General features: G+C 37.5%; 1 protein-coding gene across 3 annotated transcripts in view; it reads right to left on the bottom strand.

Moving 5' to 3' along the window:
• Positions 1-17,391, bottom strand: part of DMD (dystrophin) — a 2,141,216-nt gene that overhangs the window by 1,202,266 nt on the left and 921,559 nt on the right. For all 3 annotated transcript variants that reach the window (XM_084869361.1, XM_084869360.1, XM_084869362.1), the window contains one exon: positions 7,109-7,281. In XM_084869361.1, coding sequence (XP_084725487.1) covers positions 7,109-7,281 — 173 coding nt within the window. The remainder of the gene's footprint in view (positions 1-7,108; positions 7,282-17,391) is intronic.

The raw sequence follows: 17,391 nt of genomic DNA, 5'->3' as shown, positions 1-17,391 counted from the left end.
TCCCATCTGAGAAATGGGCTCACCATTGGCACTGGGCAGAAGCAGCACCCAGCAGAGCCTATGACAGAGTGGACAGGATGGCTCAGTGTTCTTACCTACATGGGGTGGCAATGGCCTCACTCTCTGGCAGTTCATCAGGCCAATGTGCCATGTAGATTGTGACACCCCTCTCCCATCAATGACCTCACCCCTAGAGTGGACAGTGGAACCCTGAAGGGACTGTGATGTCACCCCATTCTGCTCCACAAAGATACTTGTTGAGCAGCAACTACTGGCTTGTCTCTGTCTCAAGGAAGCTGCTGAGACCCTGGAACTTGACATCCTTGGTCACAAAGAAGTTCCTGATAGGGAAACAGGACTTTGTAAACCAAGGACATTCTAAGTGTTGACTCTGAAAGGGCAGAACCAGGGACAACAGTCTTGTGGGCATGCGGAGTGTCATTCAGCAGTTCTGAGAGGCTCACTGCCAGGACACCATGGTCTTCAACTGGTTACTGCTCCTGGTGATGGCTCTGTGCTTGGTCATGACAGGCATCAGGACTCTATTTTTTATGATATAACTGACTCATCAGACTGCACTGTCATCCCCATGACCTGTGGCAATGATGAGGAGTATTTCAAGGGGCAAGGAATGATCCCTGCACTTGCCCTGCTCATGAACAAAGGATGCATGCTATCAACTCTGTATGGCTTCCCTGAAGAGTTTGTAACTGACCAGCTCATCTCCACCTGCTGCTATGGTGAACAGTGTAACAGGGCCCTCACCTGTGCAGGCAACCTGAAGATGGATGCCACCAGAGGCCAGGTGCTGCGTGTGCTGCGTGTGCTGCTGCTGCTTCAATAACTATGACCATTGTGGAAGGTAGGGCATGATACTAGTCTCAGGCCTCTGCTATTCCTTATTCCCATTGTCCCTCTCCCTATCCCTTCCCCAATTAATGGCCAGAGGCCCTAGCCAAAAAATAAAATACTACTACTACTACTACTACTACTACTACTATTACTACTACTACTACTACTACTAATAATAATAATAATAATAATAATAATAATAAAGCTGCACAGTACTTTTTCATGTAAATGATAGCATAACAGTCTTTAGATATAAGTAATAGTTACCATTCTATTCTAGCTGAGAGGAGTGATGAATTGTAGCAATTGTTCAAATAATCTAGGACCAGAAGCCAGATTTCTTCAGACTGTTAAAGGTGATTGCGTTAAAAAAATATAGGGCATGGTTGGCTGAACTACATGCAGACCTTTTAATACTGTATCACATTATCTAGTGGTTCTCAAACATCCCCAATGATTAGAAACCACTGCCACTCTCAGACTAAAAAAAAAATAAGAATGGCTTGTGTTGGGCCCTAAGCAATATTAGTCATGTAAATTTCCCTGAGAACCACTGGCAGAACAGAATGACACATCTGTCTCAAGGTTTTATTGAATGGTTATCCAAATTGGAAAGGAATAATAGACATCATTTGCAGATGACATGCTATTGTACATAAAAAAACTAAAGACTCAACCAAAAATCATCTAGATTTAATAAATGAATTTGGCAATGTAATAGAATACAGAATCAACATATATAAATTGATGGCATTTTTATACACCAATAAAGAACTACAAGAAAAAGAAACTAAAAAAAAAAACCCCAAAAAAACAAAAACAACAACAACACAAAAACAAAACAAAAAAATAACTACAATCCCGTTTACCATTGCAACAACAAGAACAAAAATATCTTGGAATAAACTTAACCAATGCAGTAAAAGACCTGTACTGGGAAAACTATAGGACATTGAAAAAGAAATAGAGGAAGATACAAATAAGTGGAAGCATATGCCATGTTTATGGATTGGAAAGAATTAACATCTTTAAAATGCCCATAGTACCTAAAGCAATCTATAGTTTCAACGCAATTCCTATTAAAGTACCAATAACATATTTCACAGATCTAAAACAAATATTCCAAAAATGTTTATGGAACCAAAGAAGACCCTGAATAGCCACAGAAATCTTGAGAAGGAAGAACAAAGTTAGAGGAATCACAATACCAGATATCAAACTATACTGCAAAGCCATTGTAATCAAAACAGCTTGGTACTGGCATAAGAACAGGTATATAGATAAATGGAGCAGAACAGAGACCCCAGAAATCAACCCACATCTTTATGGTCCATTAATATTTGACAAAGGAAGAAAGAACATACAATGGAGTCAATACAGTTTCTCAATAAATGAAAACTGGACAAATACATACAAAAAATGAAACTAGATCACCTCCTTACACCATACATAATGGAATACTATACATCTGTTAAAAAAGATAGCATGAGTGACCTGGAGATTATTATGCTAAGCAAAGTAAGCAAGACAGAGAAAAACAAGTATCACATTATCTCACTTATAAATTGAATCTAATGAACAAAATAAACTGACAAACAAAATAGACCTAGCGGCATGAAAGCATGGAACACAATGATGAATCTCAGAGGGAAAGGAGATTGGGGGGGGGGGGGCAGAGATTAACCAAAGAATGTATATGCATAATATGCATTGCCCATGGACACAGACAATAATGTAGTGAAGGCCTGGGCTGGTGTGGAAGCTGGGTGGAGGGGGACAATGAGGAAAAATAAGGAGCAGCATTTATAATATTCTCAATGATAAAAATATAAAAATAAATATATCAGTGTATTTTTGTTGAGAGCCCAACATAAAGCTATAGGAAACATTTGTCTATATATGAATGTCTAATTTCTAATCTTTCTTAGGATTCAATAATCTACCGTTCTATGGGACTTGGTTGGAAACAAGTCCCTGACTACCATGACAATGGAGCCCAAATTCCAGCTATTTATTTTCCCTGATCCCTGACAGAAGCTAAAGTTATGTGACATACACTTGCCTGATAAAAGGAGTCTGTAACTTATGTCCCACAGTAAAATCTGGCTCACTACCTGTCTTTGTAAATACAGTTTGATTAGAATAAACCATGGCTATTCACTATATATTTTCTAAGGTTTCTTTCACCCTACAACAGTAGATTGAGTAGTTGTAACAAAGAATACATAGCCTACAAAGACTGGTGGGGGTGACTAGATAAAGAAAGCAAAGGGATTAGATAAGGAACATATATGCATACCCCATGGACACAAACAATAATTTGGTGAAGGCCAAGGGAGGAGGAGGCAGGGTTTGGTGCAAGTGGGCAAAGGGCGGGGAAAATGGGACACCTGCAATTATGTCAACATTAAAAAAAATTTAAATCCATTCTTTGCCTTATTAATGATTTTTTCAGAAACCTTAATTCTCAAGTTGGTTACACAAAAAGAAATAATAATTTAAATACTTTTATTTTTGCAGTGATAGTAGCAAACAATATTCAGGGGCAATGATACTTCTGAGTGCACCAGGGTATCATGGCCATGGCAGCAGTTCACAATTAAGATTCATTTGGTGGCTTATGTTTCTGAATGCCTAGCTTAGTCTTCCTTGATAGTTTCTACTCATTTTTAACCTGACTTTCAGGCCTTTCAACTGATTCCATGAGCTACCTGATATCCCTCTAATATGTTATATAAATCTACCTAAGTTAACCATAGTCACGTCCTATTAGTTGTAAATCAGAACCTTGAGTGTTTCATAGACATTGCTTTATTCCTGACTCTGAATCAGATGTTCCTATTCCACTCCTCAGGAATATTTTTCGCACCATCTAACATAGCTGGAATCTATCAACCTGTATTTTACTGACTTCATTTTCTCTCCAGAACTGGAGGTTCTTCAAAGCACGGACTGAATTTAATTAATCTTTCTGTGGTTTTCATGAAAATGTGAAAGAATATCAGAATAAATGAAAGTATATGAAGATAATCAGAGCCATAGGACCATCATTTTCATAATCAAACTTGCCAAGCATAATTGAGGAATTATCATGTATAAGCAATCTGCCAAGCACTCTATATACATTGTGTCATTTAGTCCTTATAAAAAAACATGGTTTAGAAAACATGGTTTTTCTCTTTTTATAAATAAGGAAATTGTGAAGCATAAAAGTCAAGGAACTTATTGTAGGGCACATAGATATTCAGCAGAAAGCCAGGATTCCAAAAACAATTTGGATTCTACAGCCTGTGCTTACAAGCAATAACTTCAACCAATTTACCTGAGAATAGGCCAAAAAGCATAAGAACTTTAAAGGTTTCTGACCAATTCCTAGAGAAGGCCAATTAGAGTAAACATAAGATACTCTTCTAGTCTTTGGATATGAAAAAAATGAGTCCAAGGAGATAGAAACATTCTATTATTTGCTAGACATATGAAAAGCACCCTATTTAGGGTGAGATTTCAGTTTATCCTCTCTATGGAATGGAATAATACTTCTCCATCTTTTAAAGTCTATGGTTGAAGGTGAACTAAAAGGAGACATCCACATGGCCCTGTGAAAAGGGAATGCCTAGTTTATTGGCTAAAGAGTACATAAATAAAATAAGGGAGAAGCTGCAAAATGTTTCATCACTTTAGCACAAAGTGGTAGGTGCTTATAGAAGCACAGAAAACAATGGCGTTCCAAGAAGTCCCCACCCCCACCCCCACTCCGCCAAGGTTCTTAGGAGATGATATCGGTTGCCTGGGTGGCTGAGAGGAAACTCCATCTGAGAGAAGACAACAGAGACAAGAACTTCCTAACGGTGGAATGAGCAACCAAAAAGAGGATGATGAAACTCACTGGAGTAGTGAGTTCATAATGACTCAGTGTGAGATATTGAGAGAAAGTATACCATGGTGGCATATACGTCTTCCTTTGGCAATATATATACAGGGTTGCTGAGTTTCTTTCATTTTATTATGACTGATTGGAATTAGCTGTTTTCCATCAAGTTGAAATAAAACTATTAGACCATCCACAGAGACACATTCTTATGTTTCTGGGAGGCTTGAACATCCATACTGAACATCCACTTTGTACTCTGTAGTATTAAGCTGATCACACAAAATAAAACATAGTTCTTGTCTTTAAGGAGCTTGTACACAAGGCAGAGGAGTAAAAAATAACAACCACTACCTGATTACTATGTGGTAACTTCTAGAAGTAGGTGATTTTAGAGCTAGTTAGTCTGGTGATGTTTTCAAATACACAAATGATATATTGATAGTATATTACATTAAATGTTTAAACAATATATTTCTCTAGACTTTATAATCAACTAATAGTTTTAGGATCTTAAGAAGGAAATAATATATCACTGAGACCTGAAGAACAAAAAAGACATAGGGACACAAAACATTTGAAACCTTCAAATCAAGTTAATTTTGCTAGGGCAGAACTTGGAGAGGTTGCAATGTATCCAGGAACTAATAAAAAGTGAAGCTGACCAGATGAGCAGCAGTCATGTAAGGGCTCATATACCAAATTAATGAGTCTGGACTTATTCTGAGGGAAATCTATACTAATAAAAGCCTAGGTGGCCCTTATACCCTCATGTGACGCCCTCACATTATCACAGGATGGCCCACCCCACATCGTCACAAGATGGCCACAACACGATGGCCACCACAAGATGGCTGGCAGGGGAGGGTAGGTGGGGGCAAGTTGGCCAGCAGGGGAGCAGTTAGGTGTCAATAAGGCTGACAGGGAGTGGTTAGGGGCAATCAGGCAGGCAGGCAGGCGAGCGGTTAGGAGCCAGCAGTCCCAGATTGTGCGAGGAATGTCCTAAACCAGCAGTTGGACATCCCTCAAGGGGTCCCAGATTGGAGAGGGTGCAGGCCAGGCTGAGGGACACCCCCACCCCCAAAATGCATGAATTTTATGCACCGGTCCTCTAGTGAAATTATAAACTGAAGTTCTTACACTTAAGAAAACAACTCTAAATGAAAGATAATTGGAAACAAAGTAGGGATGTTCATTGGAGATAACCAAGATTTCTACTAGTAATATCAGTTTAGGAACTTAATGTAGTACATGAAGAACTAAAATAGAAGTATGGGCCGAAACCGGTTTGTCTCAATCAATAGAGCATCGGCCTGCGGACTCAAGGGTCCCGGGTTCAATTCCGGTCAAGGGCATGTACCTTGGTTGCGGGCACATCCCCAGTGGGGGGTGTGCAGGAGGCATCTGATTGATGTTCCTCTCTCATCGATGTTTCTAACTTTCTATCCCTCTCCCTTCCTCTCTGTAAAAATCAATAAAATATATTTAAAAAAAAAAGACTATCTACATTAAAAAATAAAATAAAATAAATAAATAAAAGAAGTATGGGGGATGGATAAATAAATTACCAAACAAATAAATAAATAAAATATAAGTATGAGTGGTTAAAAGCTGGTAGATGTGAAATATTGAGGAGGTACCCTATAACTTTAGAAAATTATTTTATTTCATCGTAGAATAGTAAGGAAGACTGTCTTGAAACTACAAATTTCAAGCAAACGATTTAAGTCATTAGAACTTTATTATTTTTAACTTAAAACTGAAAGGGAAAAACAACACTCTTAACTTCTTGTTACATGAGGCTAAAGAATACTTATGAATTTGAAATTATTTGTCAAAAGCTAGGTATTTTGATTAAGGTAAGCACTAAGAAGTTATTTTAAATCTACCTCACAAATTCCTGGCAGCAAAAAAATAAGTGTGTGTGTGTGGGGGGGCTTCAAAACATAAAATAATGCCTTCAAAACAAAAACAATAAATGAAAATCAACTTTTTGTTGATAGCTTACATTTCAAACATATTAATCTAAGTATAAAATACATTAATATATAGGATAAAAATTTGACGAAAGATATATACTTTATATTATACAGTTGTTTACACCAACTCAATTAAATTACCAAACTTGTTTTGACACTACCAGGATTTTAGCAGATAATACAGTGCTCCAAAATAATGCTAACTTCAGTATAGAACAATTTCTGGAATTCAACACATTAGTATGAACTAATCATCATTCTCACTCCATTTACATTTTTCTAGTGATAGTGATACTTCTCTCTTCCTCCCTACTTTTTTTTTTTTTTAACCAATGGAGAGCATTGAAATGAATTTTAGAGTTCCCTGAGAACAGATATAATCACTTAGTAAAATAAAAGTGTCACCTACCCTTGGCGATCCTTGTACATTTTGTTAATTCTTTCCCATTGGAAATCCAGCCATGAGAGAGCTTCCTGGATCTCTGCCCTTTCTGCAGGTGTAGCATTCTGCAATGCTCCTGTCTTCTTATTGTGAATGATGTCAATCCGACCTGAGATTTGTTGCAAGTTGTCTTTTATTTTCTGTAATATTGAAAATTTTAAAAGCAATTAGAGATGAATTGGCTATCTAGGGAAAGATAAAAGGAAAACTCAAAAGGTCCAGAAGTAAAAAATGGTCTTGCAATTCTTAATTATTGACTTTTCAAAGTCATCAGCCCTGAAGCCCAATGGTTTTTAATATGTCCAAATTCAGTGGGTAATGCATAGTCCTATTGATACAGCTGATCTCTCCTTCCATTTCAAAACTCTTCATATGACTTCTATAAACTGCACTATTTAGGTTTTACTTTCACCCCCTTGTCTATAGCCTCTCAAGCTCCTTTGCTGAATCTTCCTCCTATTATTCTCTTAATGTTGGAGTGCTCTAGCCAAGTTTGACACTTCTTTCCTTCTCTATTCAGACTCCTCTATTTGTTCCTATGACTGTAAATACCCTTGATATGACAATGGCCCCCAATGTTGTATATCCAGTGCCATTCTCAACTATGAACTCTAGACTCACAAATCCAACTTGGACGTCGTATGAGCATCTCAAACTTAACATGGCCTAACTAAATTCTGTACTCTGTCTCTATCCTGTTACCTTTGCTTCCCATGGTTTGTCTCATTTCCATAAATGACATATTAATAGTTTTTCAGGCTGACAACCTTGGAATCATCCTTGAGATTTCTTTTATAAGCTCTAGTATTCAAATTGTTGGACAATCCTATTGCCTCTACTTCCAGAACATGTCCAGAATTAGTGCACTTCTGTTTTTAAATATATTTAATTGATTTCAGAGAGGTAGAGATAGAAATATCAATGATGACACGGACACTGGGTCAGTGGGGGCTTTTTCTGGGGGGCAGGGTTGACAGGGATTCAATCAGGGGAAAAAGGAGACATATGTAATACTTTAAACAATACAAAATAAAGAGAAAATATTAATATTGATTACTCCTTAAAATTAAACTCATTCTAAATGAGTTTAATTTAAAAAATATTTGAGGAAATATTTTTTAATATTGAAAAAAGAAATATCAATGAGAGAAAATCACTGACCAGTTGCCTCCTGTACACCCCACACTGGGGATCAAGCCTGCAACTCAGGCATGTGCTCTAATTGGGAATTGAACCAGGGCCCTTCAGTTGGCAGGCCAAAGCTCTATCCACTGAGCCAAATTGGCTAGGGCTGGTATACTTTTTGTTACATCCTTGTTATAGCTCTGATATAAACCAGCATTATAGCTCACCTGGATTATTACAACAGCTATCTAAATGATCCTCCTGCTTCCAGTTGTGCCCATTTCCCAGTTAATTCGCCACATGATAACCAAAGAGATTTTTAAAAAAAACATAAATCAGATAATATTACTCTACTCAAAACCCTCCAATGACTCCTCATCAAACCCATAATTTTTACCATGACCAAAAAAAAACAAAAAAAAAAAAACACACACAAAAAAACACACACACAACTCTGTATGACTTAGCTGTAAGCTTCCCACAATTCTAATCTTATATCTTCTTCATCTTTTCTAAGTTCATAATATTTCAGCCTCATTAGCCTCTTTACACTTCTGGAGTATGCTAAGCATACTCTTGCTTCAAGAAAAGCACTTGTTTCCTCTGCTAAAAATACTTTTCTACAAGACATCTATATGACTGGTCTCACCTCACTTCCTTCTCACCTCAAAAGAGCCTTATCTACCATCCTAAACAGTAGCCCCAATTACTCTTTACTCCCTGTATTCTTCAATTTTATTCATGGCATATATAACTGACATTAAATTGTACATCTACTAGTCTCTCTATATCACTTGACTAGACCCTGAGTCCATCTGTCTTGCTTTCTATTGGGTTTCCAGAGCTTAAACATGTGTCTGGCACATGTTAGGTACCAATGCATTTTTGTTCAATAACTGAAGGAACTCAAATATAACCCATAATTTAAGTGCATAATTTCTATATAGGTTATATTTAAGGGGAAATATCACAAGCCAAAAATTAATTATATAACAAAACTTTTTAAATATTGCTTTTCAAAAAAATCTAAAAGTTATATATTTGGCTGCAGTTGCTAGAATGAATTTATTTATTTTCTGCATCTGAAGTTTTATAGACAAGTCAACTGAACAAATATTTATTGAATTCTTCCATGTAAGAGTCAATATAGATAAAGCAAAGGTATGAGAAGCACGGTTTTATGTTTGTTTTTGAGAAGGTTTATTTGTTTTTTAAATTGTATTTTATATTTTATGCAAATAAAAGTTTAATTTTAGAAGGTATTTAATTGTTTTATTTATTAAAAAATCTACATCATAGTTTACAGCAAGTTTATTTTATTATTTAAGGTATTACAAATAGTAGTACAAATGTCTCCTTCCCCCTCCCTTTGACCTCCCTCAAGCTCCCCTACCCTCCTGGCACTTGCCCTCCCCCCCTCCCCAGTGTCTTGTGTCTGCTGGTTGTGCTTATATGCATGCATACAAGTCCTTTGGTTGATCTCTTACCCCCCTCCAAACCTCCCTTACCTTCTCGCTATAGTTTGACAGTATGTTCAATGCTTCTTTGCCTCTATTTTTGTTCAACAGTTGATAATGTTCTTTATTATCCATAAATGAGTAAGATCATGTGGTATTTATCTTTCACTGACCAGCTAATTTTGCTTAGCATAATGCTTTCCAGTCCCATCATGCTGTGGCAAATGGTAACCATTCCTTCTCTTTTAGAGAAGCATAGTATTCCATTGTGTAGATGTACCAGTTTTTTAATCCATTCATCTGCTGATAGGCATTAGGCAGTTTCCATATCTTAGCTATTGTAAATTGTGCTATGAATATAGGAGTGCATATATCTCTTATGATTGGTGGTTCTGTTTTCTTGGGATATGTTCCAAGAAGTGGTATTACTGGGTCAAATGGCAGTTTCATTTTAGTTTTTTAAGGAAACATCATACTGTTTTTCCACAGTGCCTGCACCAGTCTGCATTCCCACCAGCAGTGAAAGATAGTTCCTTTTTCTCTGAATCCTCTCCAGCACTTGGCTTTTGTTGATTTGTTGATGATAGCCATTCTGACAGGTGTGAGATGGTACTCATTGTTGTTTTAATTTGTATCTCTAGGATGATTAGTGACTTTGAGCATGTTTTCATATGTCTCCTGGCCTACTGTATGTCCTCTTTTAAAAAGTGTCTATTTAGGTCCTTTGGCCAATATTTGATTGGATTGGTTATCTTACTTTTGTTAAGTTGTACGAGTTCATGGTAAATGTTGGAAATTAAACCCTTATTGGAGATAATATTGGCAAGTAAGTTCTCCCATACAAATATGTTCTCCCATGCAGTGGGCTTTATTGTTGTTTTGTTGATTGTTTCTTTTGCTGTGCAGAAGCTTTTTATTTTGATGCAATCCCAGTTAGTTTATTTTCTCTTTAGTTTCCATTGCCCTAGGAGCTCTATCGGTAAAGATATTGCTATACAAACGTCTGCTATTTTGCTGTCTATGGCTTCTTCTAGGATTTTTATGATTTCCCGTCTTACATTTTTAAGTCCTTTATCCATTTTGAATTTCTTTTTGTGAATGGTGTAAGTTTGTGGGCTAGTTTCTTTTCTTTTATTTTCCTTTTTTTTTTTTTTTGCAAGTATCTGTCCAGATTTCCCAAAAGCTCTTATTAAAAAGACTGTCTTGTCTCCACTGTATGCTGTTGTATCCTTTGTCAAATAGCAATTGAGCATAATGTCTTGTGTTGATTTCTGAGTTCTCTGTTCTGTTTCACTGGTCTATAAGTCTTTCCTTGTGCCAGTACCAGGCAGTTTTGAGAACAGTGGCTTTGTAGTATAGCTTGATATCTGGTATTGTGATACCTCTAACATTATTCTTTTTTCTCAAGATTGCTGTAACTATTTGGGGTCTTTTTTTTATTCTAGATGGACTTTTGGAGACTTTTTTTCTAGGTCTTTAAAGTATGCTATTGGTATTTTAATGGGATTGCATTGAATTTATAGATTGCATTGGGTAGTACAGACATTTTAATGAGGTTAATTCTACCAATCCATGAACATAGTATATTCTTCCATTGTTCATGTCTTTCTCTATCTCTTTTTTTTAGTATCGAGAAATTTTCTGAGTACAGGTCCTTTGTCTACTCAGGTAAGTTTATGCCTAGGTATCTTAATTTCTTTTTTTGTTACAATAGTAAGTGGGATTATTTTTAAAATTTCTCTTTCTGTGAGTTCATTATTGGTGTATATAAAAGCCATAGACTTCTGGGTGTTAATTTTGTATCCTGCTATATTGCCAAATTCATTTATTTAGTAGTTTTTTTTATGGAATCTGAGATTTTCTATATACAATATCATGTCATCTGTAAATAAGGACAGTTTTACTTCTTTTTCCCCCAATTTAGATTCCTTTTATTTCTTCTTCTTGTCTGATCGCAATAGCTAGTACTTCCAGTACCATGCCAAACAGGAGTTGTGAGATTGGGCATCCTTGTCTTGTTCCCATTCTTTGGGGACATTGTTTAGTTTTTGCCCATTGGGTATAATATTGGCTCTAGGTTTGTCATATATGGCTTTTATTATGTTGAGCTATGATCTTTCTATTCCCACCTTGCTGAGAGTTTTTATCAAGAAAGGGTGTTGGATTTTGTCAGTCACTGGTGCTCAGTGCTGCCTATGGTACAAAGAATCAGAGTCCCTGGACTGTTTGGAGGACCAGGTTGCACAGTCATCCTATGTTGGCATGAAGTACACTCTCCTGCAATGTGGAAAACAGAATTCCATGTGTGTTTTTCCAGAATCAAAATCAGGTGCCACTACTGCCCTGTGTAGGCATGGGGTCTGGTCACAGTTCACATTGTGGGAAACAGCCTCCCAGTGTCTGCATGCCCAGGCTCAAATTCAGGTAGCACAGCTACCCTGTGTGGGTGTGTGGTCTGATTGCATGATTGCACACTGCAGGAAACAGCCTCCCAGTGTCTGAACACCCAGGCTCAAATCCAGGTAGCAGAGCTCCCTGTGTGGGCAGGAGGCTTGCTTGCACAGGGTATGTCTAGCAGTTCCTATGGTGCTGCAGCGAGCCTGCAGCGGGTGGGGGGTGGGGGGAGGAGATAGGCTCTGTGACTCACAGATAGCTTCAGCTGGGATATATGGATGTCTGAATTCTTGGTGTCTTCAGCTGCGGTCACAGGCCTTTGTCCCTAGAGGCTGTAGGGTCCCAGTTTGTATCTGAGACCAGATTGGGTGGTGGTGAGGTTAGGATCCTAGTCTCAAGCAGTTCTATTTATCAAGATGGCGTGTCTCTGTGCCCTTGCTGGCCACCCTTGGAGTATCTGCAGGAGCAGCAGGGTTTTGCCATCTAAGACTGCCCAGTTTAGCAGCCCATTGGAAGACCTGCAGGATCTAACTGTGGCTAGCTCGCGCGCGCACACACACACACACACACACACACACACACACACACAATTTCCACACACTACTCTATCACTCCCTCACCTTTCTCCCTCCATACCTTCTTGAAAGTCACCATCTGTTTCCCTTAAAATTTTTTAAAAATATATTTTATTGAATTTTTACAGAGAGGAAGGGAGAGAGATAGAGAGTTAGAAACATCGATCAGAGAGAGTCATCAATCAGCAGCCTCTTGCACACCCCCGACTGGGGATATGCCCACAACCAAGGTACATGCCCCTGACCGGAATTGAACCCGGGACCTTTCAGTCCGCAGGCCAATGCTCTATCCACTGAGCCAAACCGGTTTCGGCTGTTTCCCTTAAATTTTATTAAGTGAAGGTGTGATTTAGAGAACTGATAGAAAAATAAAAGTGTAGAAGCTCCAGCTAGATTATAAGAAAGAATATGATGTAAGTGGTTTAAGTGGTACTGAATCTTTCTGGAAGTTCAGAGAAGGAATAAATATATATCATATTTGGTCCCAAGATCAGGAAATAGTTCATGAAGGTAGGGCAATTTTGGGTTGATATAGTTCATTGGTTGAAGTGGGTATAACATTATAGTTAGGAGATTACATATACACAAAATCCAGGAACATGAGCAGGCATATTTGGCTGTTTAGAAATTTAGAGAATTAGGGAAAGATGGGTCAAGAAACAGAGGCTGGCGATGTTTGATTATGGGTTTTAAAAATTCTAAATGTACTACAGTAACCAGTAGAAAACTATGACTTATGAAAATTATAGAACGTTTCAAATACATAAAATGCAGGAAAATATTACAAATAATCCCCATGAACACATATCAATAAAATGAGTATTTTGCCTATTTTTTGGCAAAACTGTCTATATGTATGAGATGGAGACAAAGCTAAATAGGAGCCTTCAATTTTCCAGAAAGAAGAATCTGAAGCAAACTCCATAAATCAGATTTGGCAACACTAGAAACGTGATGAGTAGATCTTCGGAGTTTTCCTACCTCATTTTAAGACTTCTGACTATGATGCATGAAGACATATCTTGGGGGAGAACTAAGCTGTAGAAACATGGGAGAATATAGATAATGCCAGTTGTAAGGAATAAGAGTCAATGCAAGCTAGCTAGAAAAAGAATAAGATGCAATGGTTATGGGTGATGTGAATTAATTTCAAACAGAGAGGTGTTGTTTATAAAATTCTAAGGTGTTCTCTTTAAGTCTATGTACACCTTGGAATTGGACAACTTCATTATTTTATGTTAAGCAACTCAGTTTTAACTCTAGAGTAAGAGGATTTATCTGACAGGTCAATATTACCATAGGAGAGAACAGAGACATGCCAAAACAGAAATATCCTGTGAGAGTACTAACCTTGAGGAATGCAGGTTAAAACTGTATTTTATTGGTGTTACATACAGAATTGTGAGTCATTGGAATATAGATGTTTAATTGCACAAGAGCTGGTCAAATTACTCAAAAAAGGTTTTTAGAGTGAGAAAAAAAAAGTTGCCTAAGGATGAACCCCTGTGGAAAGCAGAGTCAGTGGAAATCAATAAATATTTCCAAGGAGTAATTCTCATCAGATGAAGAAAGAGAACCAGAAGAGGAAAGTAATTCAAAACCAAGGGGAAAAAGAACAGGAATGAGGGAGGGAGTTGTCAACAAGTCAAACACAGCTGGAACAGGAGGAAAAAGTCAATGTCCGCAATTTAGGTCTTTGGTGATCTTATCAAGAGCAATTTCAACATTTGGAAAGTGTGAAAATATAAATCTGGCAAGAGCATACTGTCTTCCCCTGTCAGCTTACTTCACTACAAAACTGAAAGTAGTGTAGTACTACCTTGTGGTGTGCTTTATTTGACTTAAGGCACATCCTTACTGAAGAAAGGTTTACTAATAAAAGCATAAATGATATAACAGAAACTTTTTAAAAACATAAATTGTGGAATGTCAAAAACAATATAAAGGAACAAACAAAGCATAAACCGACTCATTGATATAGAGAATAGTTGATGGTTTGCAGAGGAGAGTAGAGTTTGGGGACTGGGTGAAAAAAGTGAAGGGATTGAGAAGTACAGATTGGTAGTTACAGAACAGCCGTGGGATGTAAAGTACAGCTTAGGGAATATCTATATATGTAAAAGGCTAAGTGTCTGTCAAACCAGTAGCTATGACATCCACTGACCATCAAGTGCCAGATGCTAAAACCAAGAGCTGCCATGACATGCACTGGCCATTTAAAAATAAACAGTACCACAGACCTGGCACCAAGAAACTGACACTTGGCTTCTCCCAAGTGTGACACAGGCCCAGCCACCACTCTGGAGTGACACCCCACAAAATCCCAACCAAAGTTGCCAAGACCCCATGGTGCAAAATGCAGCCCACAGCACAGCCCAGCCTGGAAATGGTCGCTGTGGCACTGGGTAATGACTTCACATAGCAACACCCAGCTTCCTCTCCCAATCGACTGCACTCCTTGGAGTTAAATAAAATTCTAAGGTGTTCTCTTTAAGTCTATGTACACCTTGGAATTGGACAACTTCATTATTTTATGTTAAGCAACTCAGTTTTAACTCTAGAGTAAGAGGATTTATCTGACAGGTGCAAAATCCTCAAATTACCCAACAAGAGCTTGCGACAACTTTAAATTGTTCACAAAAAACAATTTCAGACCAGGAACAAGACTTGCTTTATAGCCAGGTGCAAATATTTGATAGTTCAACCAAATGTTTGTGAACCATTTTCCTGTGCCTCATCTCATTTGATCCTCACAGTAGGTAGATAGGAAACTTGGTAGAATCTTATTTTCTTTACATTAGGAAGACAACAGAGATTTAGAAAGTTTAGAAACTTGACCCAACTGAAAAATAAGAAATGGTGAACCTATCGGGTCTAGTAATAATTAATGTTGTTTTTAAACATTCGTTTAAAATCTTGCTTGGCATTGACTTGTATTGACATAACCTTCAAACACGTGGTATCTACAGAACGTGTGAAGTGCAATTAACAAGTTTTGCTTGAAAAAGTTTGTGTTTGGTTTGGTTTTTGTTGCAAAACTAGGGCTAAGAAGATGGCGGATGAAGAGCATATTCGGCACTGCATGCTTTACGAGTTCCAATTAGGAAGAAAAGCAAGTGAGGCTGCAAAAAACATCTGTAGTGCTCTTGGTCAAGATGCAGTTAGTGCCAGAAAATGCCAGCGTTGGTTTGAGAAATTTTGCGAGGGAAATTTTTCGTTAGATGACAAGAGTGGTCGAGGACGTGTGTCCAATTTTGATCAAGAAGCTCTTCAAGCTCTTTTGGTGCAAAATCCTCAAATTACCCAACAAGAGCTTGCGACAACTTTAAATTGTTCACAAAAAACAATTTCCAATCAATTGCGTGCACTTGGCAAAGTCCAAAAGTTTGGAAAATGGGTTCCTCATGAGTTGACCGACAACAACCGTAATCAAAGAGTCACAATTTGCAGTTCGCTCCTCTCTCGTCAAAACCGTTTGCCGTTTTTAGAGCAAATTGTTACCGGAGATGAACAATGGGTGCTGTATGTTAATTTGAAAAGGCGGCCTCAATGGTTGGACAAAAATGAGGCTCCGCAGCCCACGCCAAAACCTGACTTGCATGCGAAAAAAGTGATGTTGTGTGTTTGGTGGAATTTTAAAGGAATTCTTCATTATGAACTTTTACCATCTAACCAAACCATTACAAGTGCAGTGTATAGTGCCCAATTGGAAAGGTTAGCCCAAGCTTTAAGAGAAAAAGAACCCGCGCTGATTAATTGGAAGGGCGTAATTCTTCACCACGATAACGTACGACCGCCTACTGCAAGAATCACTGCTGAAAAACTGCGCCAGTTGGAATGGGAAGTTCTCCCTCAACCTGCATATTCTCCTGATATTGCCCCTTCCGATTACCATTTGTTTCGTTCTTTGCAAAACTTTCTTCTTGGAAAAAAAATTAATAATGAAGAATGCCTCAAAAATGCATTGACCGAATTTTTTGCATCAAAATCACAAGAATTTTACAACAGAGGGATTAAAATGCTTCCTGAGCGTTGGGCACAAGTAGTAGAAAACAACGGCAACTATATTGTTGATTAAATTTTGTTGTATTGTTTAAATAAATTTGATTTAAAAAAGTATTAGAAAACGACATTAAGTATTAATAGACCTAATAGAAAATGACTTCAGGTTTTCTCCCTGCACAGAATATAATCAAACACTGCTGCAGTTAAATATTTTACCCTTTGTCCTCCCTGCATGACATACAATAATAATGTTTCATATTGATTTTCACTGCTGTGTTGCAGACAATTACCTGGAAGAGAAGTTGGGGTGCTTCACTGGGATGGAAAAAGTTTAGCTACATCAGAAAACTGGTCTAATTAAGCAAGTTTATAGATATGGAATGTGTATATGTATATATATATATATATATATATATATATATATATATATATGGACTAAGCTGACTCACATATGTGTGATGCATATAAAAATCTCACTGGCTCCAATCATAGGTGTGTGTTTCAATCTGCCATAGTTTATCATGAATTTGGTTGGCACTTCTATTATAGAGAAAGGGCAAATAGTTATATAACAACATTTCTTCTAATAAATTTTATTTCAATGTGCACAAATCAATATACCAGGACACTAATATGTAATCTATGTATATAAAAGCCCAATAACCGGTATGGCAGAATGACCAAAACAACCAGA

Source organism: Pipistrellus hanaki (genome assembly GCF_964339955.1).
Source record: "Pipistrellus hanaki genome assembly, chromosome: X".
Taxonomy (NCBI): domain Eukaryota; kingdom Metazoa; phylum Chordata; class Mammalia; order Chiroptera; family Vespertilionidae; genus Pipistrellus; species Pipistrellus hanaki.
Note: the sequence above shows the minus strand (reverse complement) of the source record. Positions and strands in the feature narration are given on the sequence as shown.